Source organism: Candidozyma haemuli, assembly GCF_002926055.2.
Source record: "Candidozyma haemuli strain B11899 chromosome Unknown C_2014730914, whole genome shotgun sequence".
NCBI classification, from domain to species: Eukaryota; Fungi; Ascomycota; class Pichiomycetes; order Serinales; family Metschnikowiaceae; genus Candidozyma; species Candidozyma haemuli.
This window is the reverse complement of record NW_020289904.1, coordinates 696,340-712,209: the sequence shown is the minus strand read 5'-3', so window position 1 is coordinate 712,209 and position 15,870 is coordinate 696,340. Positions and strand designations below refer to the sequence as shown.

The following is a 15,870-nucleotide window of genomic DNA, read 5'->3' as shown; positions in this document are numbered from 1 at the left end:
GGGAAGGAGGAGGAAATCCAAAAGTGACTTTTCTTGGTGACCTTGACCAAGATAAGTATTTCCATGGAATTTCGTCTTTCCAGCCTTTTTTGGGGCCCTTTTAACTGCCACTCTGTGTGTGCCTGGGACCTGTTCAGGCTGTGTCTCCTGCACAATCGCTAGCAACCGTCCCCCAGCAAGAGTGATTGCAAAATCATCCCTACAAAAACTGGCATAGAGCCCATATTTTTTGCTATCTTTGATAAAAATCACAAAATGGGACTTTCGAAGTTAGTCGATAAAATGAGAAGCCACTCGGTGGCTTCCGTCAATGCTGCTGATCCTCCGGTGGATGCTGGCCAACCTCCTCTGAGGAAACAGATCTTTAGGGCCAGGTACAACTTTGGACCTAACTTTGGTGCTCTTTTCGTGGGAGAAAAGTGGATTTACCATTCGATTTTCCCTGATGGCGCTGAGACTGAACTTCAGGCCGCTGAGGGTAATATCAAGGCTTTGGGCGTGGATAAGGCCAGGGAGAAGTATGAGAACCACTGGAAGCACTATGTGAATGATGACGACTGGCAGTGGCTCCAGGATAACGGTGTGACTGCTATTAGGCTTCCAATTGGTTACTGGAACATCGACGGCGGTAAATATACCAAGGGAACCAAGTTCGAGAAGGTTGCTGGCGTTTACAAGAACTCGTGGGAGATCATCAAGAAGAACTACATCGAGCCTGCTGGGCGTTTTGATATTGGTGTTTTGATTGATATCCACGGTTTGCCATACGGCGCTAACGGTAACGACCATAGTGGTGAAACCAACAACGGTAAGGCTGAGTTCTGGAATAAGTCCTCGGCCCAGAACTTGGTTATCGATGCTCTCAAGTTCTTGGCTGGCGATATCGCCAACTACGAGAACGTTGCAGGTATTCAGATTGTCAACGAAGCGGAATTCTCGAACGGCGCCTCGAAACAGAAGAAGTACTACGCTGACGCCATCAATGCTATTCGTGCTGTGGATAAGTCTGTTCCTGTGGTCATTTCTGATGGCTGGTGGCCAGACCAGTGGGTGAAATGGGTCCAGGATAACCAGGATATCGGCACCACCATTGGTGTTGTCGTTGACCACCACGTTTACCGCTGTTTCGATGGTAACGACAAGAAGAAGGACCCTAACCAGATCACTGACGATTTGGAAGGCGATCTTCTTACTAACCTCACTGATGACGGTAACGGTGTTGATTTTATGGTCGGCGAATGGTCTTGTGTTTTGGACGGCGATTCCTACTCTAAGGCCGGCTTGGATCCAAACGACTACGGTAACCAGAAGAGAGCTGAGCTTTCCAGTCGTTTCGGTGGCAGAATTGCCGACCTTATTTTCAAGCGTGCTGGTGGTGGTTCCTACTTCTGGACTTACAAGTTTGAGTCAGGCAACGGTGGCGAATGGGATTTCCGTCAGCAATTGCACAACAGTTTTGCTCCTCCAAAGATTACTGTTCCTGATGACAACAAGTTCAATGAAGTTCTTGAAGGCAATTTCAAGGCACATTCCGACTACTGGAACCTGCAGAATCTGAACGAGAAGTACGAACACGACCGTTACAAGGAAGGTTTCACTGTTGCCTGGAGAGACAGCGTTGAGTTTGCTAAACAAGGCTCTCTTCTTGGACGCAGACAAGCAGTCAAGTGTGCCCGTTTGAAGGAGCACATTGACGCCAAGGGCAAATCGAAGTTCCTCTGGGAGTGGGAACAGGGCTACGATAAGGGGATTGAAGAGTTCAACAATTTGTAAGAAGTTAATTGATGGATGTGTTACGACTAACAAATGGCTGCGAAATTACAGTCACCGATAAGCGGCCCCGAGGCAGCGACACACAAAGGCTTTGAAATTGATAAGCCTGCATGTGCCTTCTAGACTAAAGTTGTTCATCCGTTGAAGGCAACCTGTCCAGCTGGGTTTAAATCTTCCCACTTTCTCTATTGCTCTCTAACAATCCCCCAAACGACCCTCTTTCTCTCCTGATAAGATGCTGGAGCTTCCAATTGAGTGGCTCGAGGTCTCAATTCGGAAACCTAATTACGTGGTGCACGGGTCTGGCCACAAGGTTGCGGTCATATAGCCAGCCCTCTGCCCCTAATTAACCAGCGAACAACCCCCACAATTGACCAATTTCTGGGGTTTCAATACTTTGAAATCTGTAATCACTCTAATTCCATCTTCAACGTACCCCCAATTTATTTCTACCCAATTTCCCGGGCCATTTCCATAAAAAACCCGTACATATACCCCTGTGACAGTATATATCACCCCCACCTCGCCACACTCAGTACTTACCCACCACTTCTCTTCTTCAATCCTTATCAAATATGAAGTTGACCACCACCCTCGTTGCTGTGGCAGCGGCACTTTTCGGTGCCACCGATGCCAAAAAGTTCTCCACCAAGCTTAATAAAATTCCCGTTGAGGAATCCTTGGATGCCTTTAGGTTCCATGAATACACCTCGGCTTTGGCCCTGAAGTACATTGATGCCTACGCTGCTGCTGGCTACGGTAACTCTGGCCAGAGCGGTCAGGATGTGGCTCAGATTCCACTTGTTTCTAACGGTGGCAAGCACGAGGCTCCTCTTACCAACTACTTGAATGCCCAGTACTTCACTGAAATCCAGCTTGGTACCCCAGGCCAGACCTTCAAGGTTATCTTGGATACTGGTTCTTCTAACTTGTGGGTTCCATCCAAGGACTGCAGCTCCTTGGCTTGTTTCTTGCACTCCAAGTACAACCACGACGAGTCTGCTTCTTACAAGGCTAACGGCTCTGAGTTCTCTATCCAGTATGGTTCTGGTGCTATGGAGGGTTACGTTTCCCAGGACACCTTGGCTATTGGTGACTTGGTGATTCCAAAGCAACAGTTTGCTGAGGCCACTTCCGAGCCTGGCTTGGCTTTCGCCTTTGGTAAGTTCGACGGTATCTTGGGTTTGGCTTACGACACTATCTCCGTCAACAAGATTGTTCCACCAGTCTACAACGCCATCAACCAGGGTCTCTTTGAGTCTCCTCAGTTTGGTTTCTACCTTGGTGACGCCAATGAGGACGAAAACGACGGAGGTGTGGCCACTTTCGGTGGTTACGATGACTCCCACTTCAAGGGCTCCCTTACCTGGTTGCCAGTTAGAAGAAAGGCTTACTGGGAGGTTTCCTTTGACGGTATCGGATTGGGCGATGAGTACGCCGAATTGACCTCCACTGGTGCTGCTATTGACACCGGTACTTCTTTGATCACTTTGCCATCTGCTTTGGCTGAGCTTATCAACGCCAAGATTGGTGCCACCAAGTCTTGGTCTGGCCAGTACCAGGTTGACTGTGAGAAGAGAGACGAGTTGCCAGACTTGACCTTGACTTTCGCTGGTTACAACTTCACCTTGTCTCCATACGACTACACCTTGGAAGTGTCTGGATCTTGTATCTCTGCCTTCACTCCAATGGACTTCCCTAAGCCTATTGGTGACTTGGCTATCATCGGTGACGCCTTCTTGAGAAGATACTACTCCGTTTACGACTTGAAAAAGAACGCTGTTGGTTTGGCCCCAGCCAAATAAGCAGCCCGCTAGTTAGAAGCTCTGGAAAGCTTAATACACGTCTTGGAATCTATTGTTCGAGCCCACTTGTGGCTTTGAGGTTTCTGTAGCAGGCTTGGACATGCTGCGAATATCGAGATAACGGCGTTGTGCGACTGTAACCAGCCATAGTCCAGCCATAACCCAGCCAATTCATCAAATACCTTGTATTACCTGCTTTCTACAATTGAACCAGTTCTGTTCCCTGTAACATATGGAATGCCCAGCACCAGTACTGTCCTCCCTATCTCTGTCATTGCTGTGGCTGCGAAAAACGCTGGCTGGCTCAGGTCCACCCATATCACCACACTCCCACCAAAAGAACCCCCAAAACTACCCATCTCCCTAAAAATAGCATAACCGTTCTTCTTACACTTTCCTCGTCAAAACCTCTCTACCTCCTTCCATTATTCTCCCCAATGCCTAGCCATTTTTGTGGAACTAGGCACCTCGCATTTCTCGCATAAAATGCTGGTGATGCCCGATCTGGAAACCGCCAGCCAGCTGGATCACGATGATCCCCAGATCATTGATCCACACAAAGATTTTCATAAAACTCCTTCTCCTTCCCTTTTCTTCATTCTCGTCTAATCTCACTTTCTCGTCTCCCGAATAAATATCATGAGTGTCGCCTCAGCTGAGTGGAAACCAGTCCTCGCTGCTAAATCTGAGGCTTCTGACCACACAGTGTCTGACGTTTTAACCAGTGAGCTTCTTAGAGAGAACCCATACTCCAGAAGACCCAAGAAGGATTCTTCCACTTCCCAATCGCCTCACGAAAGACTCGAGGTTCAAACTGACTCCTCCAGACTGTCTCTGATTCCAGCTTCTGACCACTACTATAAGACCCAGAGCATGGAGGGAGACCAGACTGTCCAGGCAAGACCTTCAATGAAGGATAAACAGCTTCCACAGAGCCCATCTCAGGGAAGCACGAATATGATAGACAGACGTACGCATCTTCAGCTTCACAGTGGGCCTCTTCATCAAGTGCCTGAGAGGTTCTCCCAGTATATAGCTGATGCGCCTAAGCCTACCAGGTCTCAGCACTCTTCCAGTCTTTATAGTGACAGAAGGGATATTTCAGACTCCATGGGCTCGCAAGCTACGATTTTTTCCACAAGACAGGATCTGTTGAACCATAGATCAAAGTCAAAGCTTAGAAATAGAGCTGGTTTACGCCGTAAACCTACCAAGGCAGGCCCAGACTATGGCCAGACGCCTTCTCAGGGTCTTTTCAGAAGAAAAGCTCTTCGGTCTAATGAAGGTTCCATGAGCTATAGACTTAAGCTTCGGTTGAGGAAAATGGTTGCAAAATTGAAGGCCATGAAGCACTGGCCAAGAAGAATACATGCATTTGTTACCAAGAAGAAGGCTACGCAAAGAGCTACGATGAATAGGTCTGGTTCAAGCAAACGCAAGAACTCCAACCCCGTTTCTCGTCCAGCAGTGATTTCTGCTCCTCTCAAGAACCCATACTTGGGCAGTGAACAAGGTGCTGCTAAGGTTGAAGGACTCACTGATGAACTTAAACACATGGCTGGCCATGAAGTTCACGAATCCACTGCAACCAGAGCTCCTGCTCCACCTGCTGCACCTGCTGTTCCAATGACGGCAATCTCATCTCAACCTTCATCGAAACCAAGCAAAGGTGCCGATGGTAAATGGTCGCATCTTTCTAAGTTCATTAACGAACAGCAGGAGCTCAGCAGTCCAGTTCTGAGCAAGCCTTACACTTCTAGTGCTGCATTTTCAGATCCTAATGCTCCTCAACCTCCTCCACACACTGTGTCTGCTTCTCTTGAGAACCAGCGGATCCAGGCTCTTTGGAGACGCTACTTGTCGAACGTTCTTGCCCAGAGAATCCAGTTACGTCAGGAAATCACCATGTTCCAAGCCCTTATGGCTGGCCAAAGCGTTCCTTCGATGTTGAAGGGCACTCCTGAAGTAGCTCTGTCTTATAACGCTAGCATTGTCAAGGGAGGAAGTGACAGAGGTACCAACTCCTCTCATCTTGGCGAACCAGTCTCCAGGGCTCAGTCAGCAGCTTCTGGAAAAGTACTTGCCCAGACCATTGCTGAATCAGAAAATGCTGATGACGACGATATGGTTTCTCTCGTCTCCGTGTCTGATTCCATCTTGTCTGATAACGACGTCGTCTCTTTGCCTGAAGAGGTCTCAGATTGGGAAGAAGACCCTACTGTCGAGAAGCTTCATCAAACACTCAATCGTCGTTCTGTCCTTGGTGAGATGTTGGACTACGAGTCGGATGACGCTTCTCTGGCGTCTGGTTCTTCAGTTTACCTGGGTCTGTGTGCTCAATCAGTAACAGAGTCTGCCATAGTCAAGCGTTATGGTACTCTTCGGCGCAAGAAGTCCACTGCTGCAAATACGCCTGGACCAGCTAGTCCTGTTCCAATGACGCCTCCACCAGCAACACCAAGCTCAAAGTATCTGGATAGTCCTATGGAACCGGCACTTCATATTCCACGTTCATCTGGAATTCATCGTAATCTTAACTTTGCCTCTTCGGCAAACTAAATAGCATTTCAATCTACATCATTTTTTATCTTGCACTCATGAAAGGTTAATTACAGCAATATATACAAGTAGAGGACCGATGCTGGCCCACATTTGAAGCTAGTCATCAATCATCTTATTTCTGTTCAGAAGACTCGTTGCCGTTGTTGCCCTCGTTGTTGTTCTCGTTGTTGCTCTTGTACAACTTCTCGAACACCTTCAAGGATTCGTTTTGCAACTCCTCGGTCTTGTTCTTCAACTCAGTTGGGTCAACCTCCTCACCAGACTGGGCCTTGACGGCGATCTCTCTCAAGGAAGCGATCTGCTCCTTAAGCTTGTCAGCGTCAACGGACTCGATCTTGTCCTTGAACTCGTTCAAAGAGTTCTCAGTGTCGTTACACAACTGGTCGGCTCTGTTGGCAGACTCGATAGACTCTCTCTTGGCCTTGTCGGACTCAGCGAACTTCTCAGCGTCCTGGACCATCTTCTCAATCTCAGAGTCGGACAAACCAGAAGAACCAGCAACAGTGATGGAAGCATCCTTGTTGGTGGCCTTGTCACGAGCAGAGACCTTGATGATACCATCAGTGTCAATGTCGAAGGTGACCTCAATCTGAGGAACACCCTTTGGAGCTGGTGGGATACCAGACAAGGTGAAGTTACCAATCAACTTGTTGTCTCTGGTCAACTCTCTCTCACCCTGGAACACTCTGATCTCGACGGAAGTCTGACCAGCAGAAGCGGTGGAGAAGATCTGAGACTTCTTGGCTGGGATGGTAGTGTTTCTAGAGATCAATCTAGCGAAAACGCCACCCATGGTCTCAATACCCAAAGACAATGGAGTGACATCCAAAAGAACGACGTCCTTGACCTCACCGGCCAAGATACCACCCTGGATAGCAGCACCCATGGCAACAGCCTCATCTGGGTTGACAGCCTTGGATGGGTCCTTACCGAAGATGGACTTGACGGTCTCCATGACCTTTGGCATTCTAGACATACCACCGACCAAGATGACCTCGGAGACGTCAGAAGTGGACAAACCAGCGTCCTTCAAGGCCTTCTTACATGGCTCAACGGTCTTCTTGACCAATGGCTCAACAAGGGACTCGAACTGAGATCTGGTGATCTTCTGGTTGATGTGCTTTGGACCAGAAGCGTCAGCAGTGATAAATGGCAAGTTGATCTCAGTAGAGATGGTGGAAGACAATTCAATCTTGGCCTTCTCAGCAGCCTCTCTGATTCTCTGGATGGCCATTCTGTCGGACTCCAAGTCAATACCGGACTCCTTCTTGAAGGTCTCGACAATGTTTCTAACAATGGCAATGTCAAAGTCCTCACCACCCAAGTGAGTGTCACCGTTGGTGGACTTGACCTCGAAAACACCAGCACCAATGTCCAAGATGGAGATATCGAAAGTACCACCACCCAAGTCGAAGACGGCAACAACCTCACCGTCCTTCTTCTCCAAACCGTAAGCCAAAGCGGCAGCGGTTGGCTCGTTGACAACTCTCATGACGTTCAAACCGACAATCTTACCGGCGTCCTTGGTAGCCTGTCTCTGGGCATCGTTAAAGTAAGCTGGACAGGTGACAACGGCGTTCTTGACGGTCTTGCCCAAGTAAGACTCAGCGGTCTCCTTCATCTTGTTCAAGACGAAACCACCGATCTGCTGAGGAGAGTACTGGGTACCACGGGCCTCGAGCCAGGCGTCACCGTTCTGGTGCTTGGTGATCTTGTATGGAACCTGCTTGATGTCTCTCTGAACCTCAGTGTCCTCAAATCTTCTACCAATCAATCTCTTGGTGGCGAAAAGAGTGTTCTCTGGGTTGACAACAGCCTGACGCTTGGCTGGAATACCAACCAAACGCTCACCCTCCTTGGTGAAAGCAACGATGGATGGAGTGGTTCTACCACCTTCAGAGTTCTCGATGATCTTTGGGATCTTACCTTCCATGACTGCAACGGCAGAGTTGGTGGTACCCAAGTCAATACCAATCACAGAGCCACCTGGGGCAGCATCAGACTGGTGGCGCACGAAACGCTTGAAAGCATTTTTGGCGGAGTTTCTTGCAGACAACATTGTTGTAGATGGTTGGTAAAGAAGTATGTGGATGGTCTATATATATGAGAGGTATTTGCTAAGGTGTATGAAAATTTTGTGAGGTTACCCGGCGCGCGCCATGGGAGCTGGAAGATTCCAGAAATTTACAGAGTCAGGCGAAACAGCCAGGGCGGTACATTTGAGACAACACAAGGAAAAGAAAGAAAAATAACTATATAAGCTTCACTTTTCCACATTCAGATTTGACTATATAGGGGTTTTTTCTGCTTTACTGATGAACCGGGTTTAGTGTTCCTGGACTGTCTGTTGCTGTTGCTGAGATTTGGGTGCAAAATATTCTGACCGCACTGCATCCTTGTGGCGAAGGCTTAAGGCATCCACTGGAACTGTGGGAAGGCAATCAGGGAATGTAAAGTGTAATATTAAGGGATCGTGGTTTGTAGTGTGGCCACTGATGGCTTGGAGATCCTTGGAGGAACTCATTTGCCGTTTCGTATGGATCTTTCCGTTATGTGTCATTCTCATTGACGTCTCGGAGTCTGACTGGGATGCCCGTTGTCGGCCCGATGAGGTAGCCGATACTACATGACCTATGATGGTTGCAAATACACCGTTTTGGCTTGAATATTTCAGATAATTCTGTTGCCGAGTTTACTGTAGTAAAATATGTCAATTGGTGTTGGTAGGTTGACGTTTATTGGTGCTTCGCCAGACCTGGTACTCCTCCCTCTACTTCTATTCCCAAACCTTCATCAATTCTAAACGAAAGTATAAACATAATACATACGGCCTACATTACAGAAAGTGGCGACTCAAACTCATCCCAGTCCCATAATACAATACAGTGCAAGACGTTATGCGTCCTGCTCGTTTGGCTCGTCACCGTTCGACAGTGAAAGGCCCCCGTCGTTTTGCGATTAAGTACAACCTCTTCATTCAAGTAAATCTCGTGGCAAATTACCATTCATGACCCATGTGAGGGATTTTTCTCCACGGAAATCTTCAATATACTGAATGATATCCAAGGCTGTCTTACCGTACTTGGCCATGCCTCGTTCAATGGCATCGCAAAGCTTTTTCCTTCTTTGAAATCTTTTCAGTTCCTTGGATCGAGAGTCACCTCTCCATTCGTGTTTACCGAATCTCTCGTCCATCTCTCGTAGTGGTGGTTGTCCACGGAACCCTCTAGTAAATTCATCATAAATATCTTTCACAGTCATTGGATTATGGAGGAAGTCGACAGAAATCTTTGGCTTCTTCCGACCTCCCATTTCATCCACGCTCACGACTTCGAGCCCTGGCATCAGCACCAAACTGTCCTTCGAGGTGTCAGCTTGTTGCTGTTGTTGTGATTGTTGTGCTTGCTGCTGTTGTTGCTGTTGTTGCTGCCTTTGCTGCATAGAGCTCAGGGCTCGTTGCTGTGAATGCTGTTGGTTTTGTTCTTGTTGTTGTTGGATAGATGCTTGTTGCATCTGTCTCTGTTGTTGTTGAGACTGCAGTTGATGGTTTTGTTGTTGCAGAGCTTTGATGTTATCTGAGCTGCCATTTACCTTAGCGTAGGCTGCACGTTTTCTTTTACCGCCCTTACCTTGTGCCAGCACAGCCGCCTGGGCCACCTGGTGGAGCTGAGGGTCCATGTTATTGTTAAGTGACACACCCAGCACATCGACAACGCCTGGTACTTGGACCACATTAGACAGTTGTAATGAAGGGATAGCGGCTGTTACATCGTGAACGGAATCGTGAACTGAATCGTGAACTGCGTCGTGAACTGAGTCGTGGACTGAATCATGGACAGATTCAGGTACCAGGTCATCAACCTGGTCATGGTTGTCATTGACATTAAAAGGATCACCCTCTTGTAGCGATTGCAACAGATTAACTATGGACGAAGAATCCTTATTTTGTAGTACATCAGATAATAGCAGGGTCAACTTTTCAATTTTCAGGTTCTGGAAGTCCATGACATGGCGGAAGTACGCTAGCTCCTGGCTTAGAGTGGCCACATCATTTTCTAATTTTGCCACATTGTCGTTAATCTTGCCAAAGTTCTCTTGTAGCGGCATAAGCAGGTTGATTGAGCCGTACAGTGGATTGTGGTGATGCGGAAGGTGCATGTGGTGGTTTTGCTGGGAGTGGTTAGCGTGATTATTATGAGAAACATGATTATTGTGGGAATGCCCGCCTTGGAGCTGTTCTGAATCATCCACCGGCGAGACATCTCCAACCCCAGACGATACCGACGGCTGAGACCTTAGGGCATGGTTGAGGGAGGAAGTGCCCAAGGAATTGGTGGCTAAGCTGGTTGAATTCATTGGGCCCAATTTGCTTGGATAACTATTATACAGAGCAAGCGAGTCGTTCGTATGGAATTACTTGACAACTGCTTATACCTTCGCCAGAACTGTAACAGGATGTGTAGTGAAGCTGGAGGGGGGATACTGGGTGGAGTTGAAGGGTGAGTATTTAACTTAGCTTTTTGATTTCAACCTAGATCGCGAAGGTACCTGGAGGATTGATTTGTTCATGCGCACGTGACGCTGGCTGCCCCTCGAGACTCGGGGGGGTTTATTTAAAAACAGAGGCTGTTGTTGGCTGAAAAAGTACTTTTACTTTTGCTTAGACTGGCGGTGCTTCTCGTTCACAGTGTTGGGTGTTGCTTTGCGTGGAGCCTTTTGCGGTGTTATTGCGTGCGTACTTGCGGTCTCAGGGTCTACAGTACCGTAGTCCGCAAGAGATGGATCACTGGGAGAGGTTATCAGGAATTGGGCGGCAGTTGCGGCCAAAATAGCTCTATAAAGCTTAGTATAGTTTAATGTACGTTGGAAGGGATTTTGGTGAGCAAGGAGAGCGATGCGCCCACAGAAGGGGTCTAGAGGATAATGGGCTGCTTGCATTGCACTTGCGCCAGAGGCATTGACTTTTTTTAGCCATGTTAAAAGAAACGGCTTGAAGCAATTATTATTTGGAGAGTTACTAGTAGAGGTAAGTCTTCGCTGCCGAGATCAACGGTTTGGTATTTCAAAGTTGAGCTTTCATGGCTTTTATTACTGGACTGTGCCCACAGCCGGTTTGCTTCCAATTAGGAAATTGTGCTAGCCTCAATTGCATTGATGAGTGTTTGGTACTGAAAATTTGTACCCATTGGGTTCAAGATTTGGTTATGTAGACAACTCTCATCCATGTATACCTGCAATTGAAATACCACGTTAGAGATCAAAATGTGGGTACCCTTCAACGTTCAATTGAAAATCTTCAATTACATGTAACTGGTTCGCCAGACATTGAGAGGGGAACTCCACAAAACAGAAATGATACAAAAATGCCGAACACACTTGGTTTTAAATAGCTTTTAGGTGACCGGCATTGCCCCAGAAAATCAGTATTAGTAGCCTCTGCCGATACGCTTCCACGGTGACGAGGAGCCTTTTTTTTTTCTAAGCCTGATTTTTCCCATGGAAAAGTGCTGATTTTACCGCCGGCTATTGCACCAGACGATAAGCAATGGCGCCAAACACCCAGCATCGAATTCTCGGCATCGCCTTTTCCTCGGGTTGCTACTTCAAACAAAGGGTAAACGATTGATGTACCAATTGACCTGATTAGAGTTAGCCCGATATTTTGTATTCGTGTTTTTCATATTTTAAGGTTTGGTCCCATCCAGTACTGGAAATGTAGATTCGAAACGTCACCCCATTTCGCAGCCTGAAGGCATTACTGAGTAGCAAACGTAAAAAGTGGCAGAAAAAATCTAAAAGTAGGTAAAAACAGATAATTAAGATTTAGATCGTACTTCTCAAGGCAAAAGAGCCAATCAAAGTTAAGGAATCATGGATTGGTCGTTCAAACTGTATCTTTTCACTAAGGGGGCCCCTCCATCTCATCTCTGCTCATCTCCACATTCCTGTGAGCACTGAAAATCTTCCCCCACACTACAACTAAAATATCACATAAATATCATCATTATCACTAATAATACACGGCGAACGCCGGCTGGCAGACATCACAGCGATGCTTTATTTTTTTTTCGTGGCATAGTTCAATTGCCAGCATATTAGCCGTGAATGCACATCCGATGCAACTGCTTTTGGAGATAGCATTTTCGCCTTTCCGTTCGCAGCAGACATCTGCACGGCGTTCGCCAAGTTGTTCAGAGAATACCCATCGCATCGTACATTCGGCGGAACATGGCCGCCGCCGCAACACCCGCCAACAGCCGAGATGTCCTTAGAAGATCCAGCCAAAGATCTTTTCGTAGAACCACTTGACATCCTTAGGGTTGCCCTGGGCCTCTCTGACAGCCTTGTCCTCGGCATCCTTGGCCTGGAACTGCTCCTCCTCGTAGTCAACAACATCTCTGTAGGTGTTCAAGTCAACCTCAGCTGGAGGAATCAATCTGGTCTTCTTCCAGAACTTCCAGCCGAACAACATGATGATGAACACAGGAAGGACAATGTAACCGGTGATGAAGGTCTCGTATGGGAAGTCGTTACCCAAGAAGACGGTAAAGTTCTTAGCAAGGATAAGGAAGCAACACACGCAGAATGCAAAGTAGGTGCCGAAAGGCTGGAATGGCGAACGGAAGGCCAAGTCTCTCTTTCTGTCGAGTCCCTGGGCGGTCAAGGCCTTCATGAAACGCATGTGGAGGAAAAGGATACAAGTCCAGGTGATCAAACCGGTAAGAGACACAACGTTGACAAAGTGGTTGAAAATCTCAGCGGCAGACGAGGAAGTGGTCATGAATCCCAACAAACAGAAAGCGAAGCAAAGCGCAATACCGTACAATGGGACACCCATCTTGTTGGTCTTGGAGAAGAAACGAGGAGCGTAACCAGCAACGGCAAGACCGTAGACGGTTCTGGAACAAATGTACATATCCGAGTTAGCAGCGGACATGACAAAGATCAAAATACAGGCGTTGATAACGTGATCCAAGCCCTTGATCTTAGCGTTGGTGATGGCAATAACGAATGGAGAAGCCGAGGCGGTACTACCACTGGCACCCAAAAGCTTAGGGTCGTTGGAGGAAACACACATTCCCAAAAGCAACACGGAACAAATGTAGAAAATGACAATACGGTAGAAAGTCAACTTGATAGCTTTTGGAATGGCCCTTCTTGGTCTAGCACACTCGGCAAAAGTGATACCAACCAACTCGGAACCAGTGTAAGCGAAAATGGTGGTGACAAGGACGGCAACGAAGGAAACGAAACGACCAGTTGGGCCTTCAATGTGCAAGTCTCTAGAAGAATCCTGGTACTCCTTAAAAGCACCAGGGTCTTGCCAGTATCTGAAACCCAATCTGTCGCCGGAAGGAGAACCACCCAAGGCGATACAAAGCATAAGGATAATAAGACCAAGACAAGTGACAACCTTAACACAAGAAAGCCAGAATTCAATTTCACCAAAGAAACGAACACCAAGAACATTGACAGCGGTAATAATAACCAAAAACACGGCAATCCACACACCAGGGTTGACTCTATCCGGACTGACCCAGAATTGCATCACCAATGCACCGGCCACCAACTGGTTAGGAGGAAGCAACAAGTACTTGAACAAGTAGACCCAGCCACAAGCAAAACCAAGAGACTCGTCAACGTATCTCCTACAGTAACCAGCAAAACCATCAGCCAAGGGGATGAAAGTTGCAACTTCACCCAAAGCACTCAAAACCATAAACACCACAAAACCAATCAAAGAGTAGGTGATGAAGATAGCACCGGGTCCACCAGTTCTCAAAGCACCACCGGTACCGATCAACAAACCAGTACCAAGAGCACCGCCAATGGCGATCATAGACAAGTGTCTAGCCTCCAAGGCCTTTTTCAATTTCTGGTCCTCGCCAGTCTGCTGCTTGAGCTGCGGGTTAGACATAACCACAGACAAGTTGTACTCAGCCGTGTGGCGCGAGATGACATCGTCGCTTTCGACCTGTTTCTCGTAATCTTTCATTTGAAGTAGAGTAGGAGGATCTGGTTGCAAAAACACAAAAAAGAGAAGCGTTGGTGATGAGCCGACCTTTTATGCTTCTTTATAGGATGCCCCGCTTATCAATGGGCAGCCAAGAAAAGAAAGAGACAGAGACGCAGCTCATCGTGTGCGGCATTGATAAGTTACAGGAGGCAAAAAAACACAACGTAAATGCTGCAAAAAAAAAAAAAAAAAGGATGCAAAATGAGCCCAGAAGGGCATCCAACAGCCGAGAAAGGCCGTTGAGTTCCGTGGATTATTTTTGCCTTGCCTGATATCGATTTCCCGGCAAATAGAAAATTTTTAACGTGGGAGCAGCCCCAATGTACTGGCTTTTCGGACCCTTGGGGGCTTGAGTGACCTGTGTTGTGCCAGACCAAAGGTAAAAAAAAAACGCCTTACCAGACAAAGACGAGGGAAAGGCAAAAGGGAAAATAAACACCGAAGCAGAAAAAAAAAAAAAAAAAAAAAAGCAAAGGTGAAACAACGGAAATACACGAGAATAGGGGAACTCCCCCCAAAACCCCAAAACGTCCTTTTCAGTTCATCCGTCAAAGAAATACGTCGTGGCAGTTTTGGCACTCTGGCACCAATTGTCTACATTTCTTGTTGCCTTGTCTTTTTTGCACCCAAAACGCTTGGCTGCGTGGAGAACACAGTACATGGCAAAGCGGGACTCGAGGCAAACGGTCCCCCTCATACAAAGACCCCACTGAACTCCACTACAGCTCCACTGGCAACTCCACTACTCAGTTTCGTCACCACTCCACAAATGGGAAATCCCGGGTCACTCCCCAAAAAAAACCAAGCCAACCAAGCCAGGATCTGTTTTTGTTGTACATGAAATGGCTCGTAATTTATGAGATCCGTCATGGAATCGATGGTTAGATCATCGCTGGCAAGTCCGAGAAATTGCCCCAGTGAAGTCCTCAGTGGAGCCTCAGCGGAACCTCAGCGGAGCCTGCCCAAGGCAGAAAAAAGCAGAAAAAAAAAAAAACAAAGCAAAGAGCAAAAAAACCATCCTCAAACGGCGGGCCATGTTCTGTGCCAGCCGCTCCATTCCACTTCTCCATGATTGGCCTGCAAAAAATGAAAAAATTACCAAAAAACATGGAGGGCCACAAAGTGCCTCTGCCTTCCTTAATCTCGCTTCCTCTGTCCCTCTGCCGTATATTCACTTTTGTGTTTTCACTCTCCTGCGCTATTGGGCGAGCATTCTGATAAGCAGCAAGGCGTTTTGCAAAAAAATGAGCCTGAGCGAGACAACCTTTTTTCATGAGAAAGCCAAAAAGGCTCCCAAAGAGGCCCCATGGGTAAAGGATAGCGACTACACGTGACGGGAACCGCCTTAACCTTTTTTTTTTTTTTTTTCCTCCAATGGCACCACCGCCCAAGAAAAAAAAAGACGAAAAAAAACAAAGAAGGACGTGGGGCAACTTTGTCCCGCCAGCCCCAAACCCCCACCTTGGTAGTAAATGGAATATAATTTTTTTTTTTCCTTTTCTTTTTCTTATTTTTCACTTTTGGGTAGAACGGCGCATTCTCCCCGGGAAGTGGGAGGCTGGGACGCTGTTTGTGGCCCCCCTCGAACGTTTTTGGTTTGTGGGGTGCATGCGATTTGCAAGGCAATTTCATCTATTCTTTGCTTTGTGCCTTGTTAAGTTTAATTGCCGTAGAACCTTCTTCCACTTCTCGCTACGTCACCTCTTGGGAGGG

General features: G+C 47.3%; 6 protein-coding genes across 6 annotated transcripts; 3 read left to right on the top strand and 3 right to left on the bottom strand. All coding sequences in view use genetic code 12, as the record gives it.

Moving 5' to 3' along the window:
• Positions 1-255: 255 nt before the first annotated feature.
• Positions 256-1,773, top strand: CXQ85_001955 (17-beta-hydroxysteroid dehydrogenase-like protein; the record flags this gene model as incomplete). The annotated part of the gene is made up of 1 exon (XM_025485648.1): positions 256-1,773. The coding sequence occupies one exon, from the start codon at positions 256-258 to the stop codon at positions 1,771-1,773; it is 1,518 nt and encodes a 505-aa protein (XP_025341113.1).
• A 575-nt stretch (positions 1,774-2,348) lies between these two features.
• On the top strand, positions 2,349-3,578 carry APR1 (proteinase A; the record flags this gene model as incomplete). Its single annotated transcript, XM_025485647.1, has 1 exon — positions 2,349-3,578. One exon carries the CDS (start codon positions 2,349-2,351, stop codon positions 3,576-3,578), a length of 1,230 nt encoding a protein of 409 aa, XP_025341112.1.
• Positions 3,579-4,217: 639 nt separating this feature from the next.
• CXQ85_001953 (uncharacterized protein) lies at positions 4,218-6,137 on the top strand (the record flags this gene model as incomplete). The annotated part of the gene is made up of 1 exon (XM_025485646.1): positions 4,218-6,137. The coding sequence occupies one exon, from the start codon at positions 4,218-4,220 to the stop codon at positions 6,135-6,137; it is 1,920 nt and encodes a 639-aa protein (XP_025341111.1).
• A 115-nt stretch (positions 6,138-6,252) lies between these two features.
• On the bottom strand, positions 6,253-8,199 carry SSC1 (Hsp70 family ATPase; the record flags this gene model as incomplete). Its single annotated transcript, XM_025485645.1, has 1 exon — positions 6,253-8,199. One exon carries the CDS (start codon positions 8,197-8,199, stop codon positions 6,253-6,255), a length of 1,947 nt encoding a protein of 648 aa, XP_025341110.1.
• A 914-nt stretch (positions 8,200-9,113) lies between these two features.
• On the bottom strand, positions 9,114-10,247 carry CXQ85_001951 (uncharacterized protein; the record flags this gene model as incomplete). Its single annotated transcript, XM_025485644.1, has 1 exon — positions 9,114-10,247. The coding sequence occupies one exon, from the start codon at positions 10,245-10,247 to the stop codon at positions 9,114-9,116; it is 1,134 nt and encodes a 377-aa protein (XP_025341109.1).
• A 2,161-nt stretch (positions 10,248-12,408) lies between these two features.
• On the bottom strand, positions 12,409-14,136 carry DIP5 (Dip5p; the record flags this gene model as incomplete). Its single annotated transcript, XM_025485643.1, has 1 exon — positions 12,409-14,136. The coding sequence occupies one exon, from the start codon at positions 14,134-14,136 to the stop codon at positions 12,409-12,411; it is 1,728 nt and encodes a 575-aa protein (XP_025341108.1).
• Between the last annotated feature and the right edge of the window lie 1,734 nt (positions 14,137-15,870).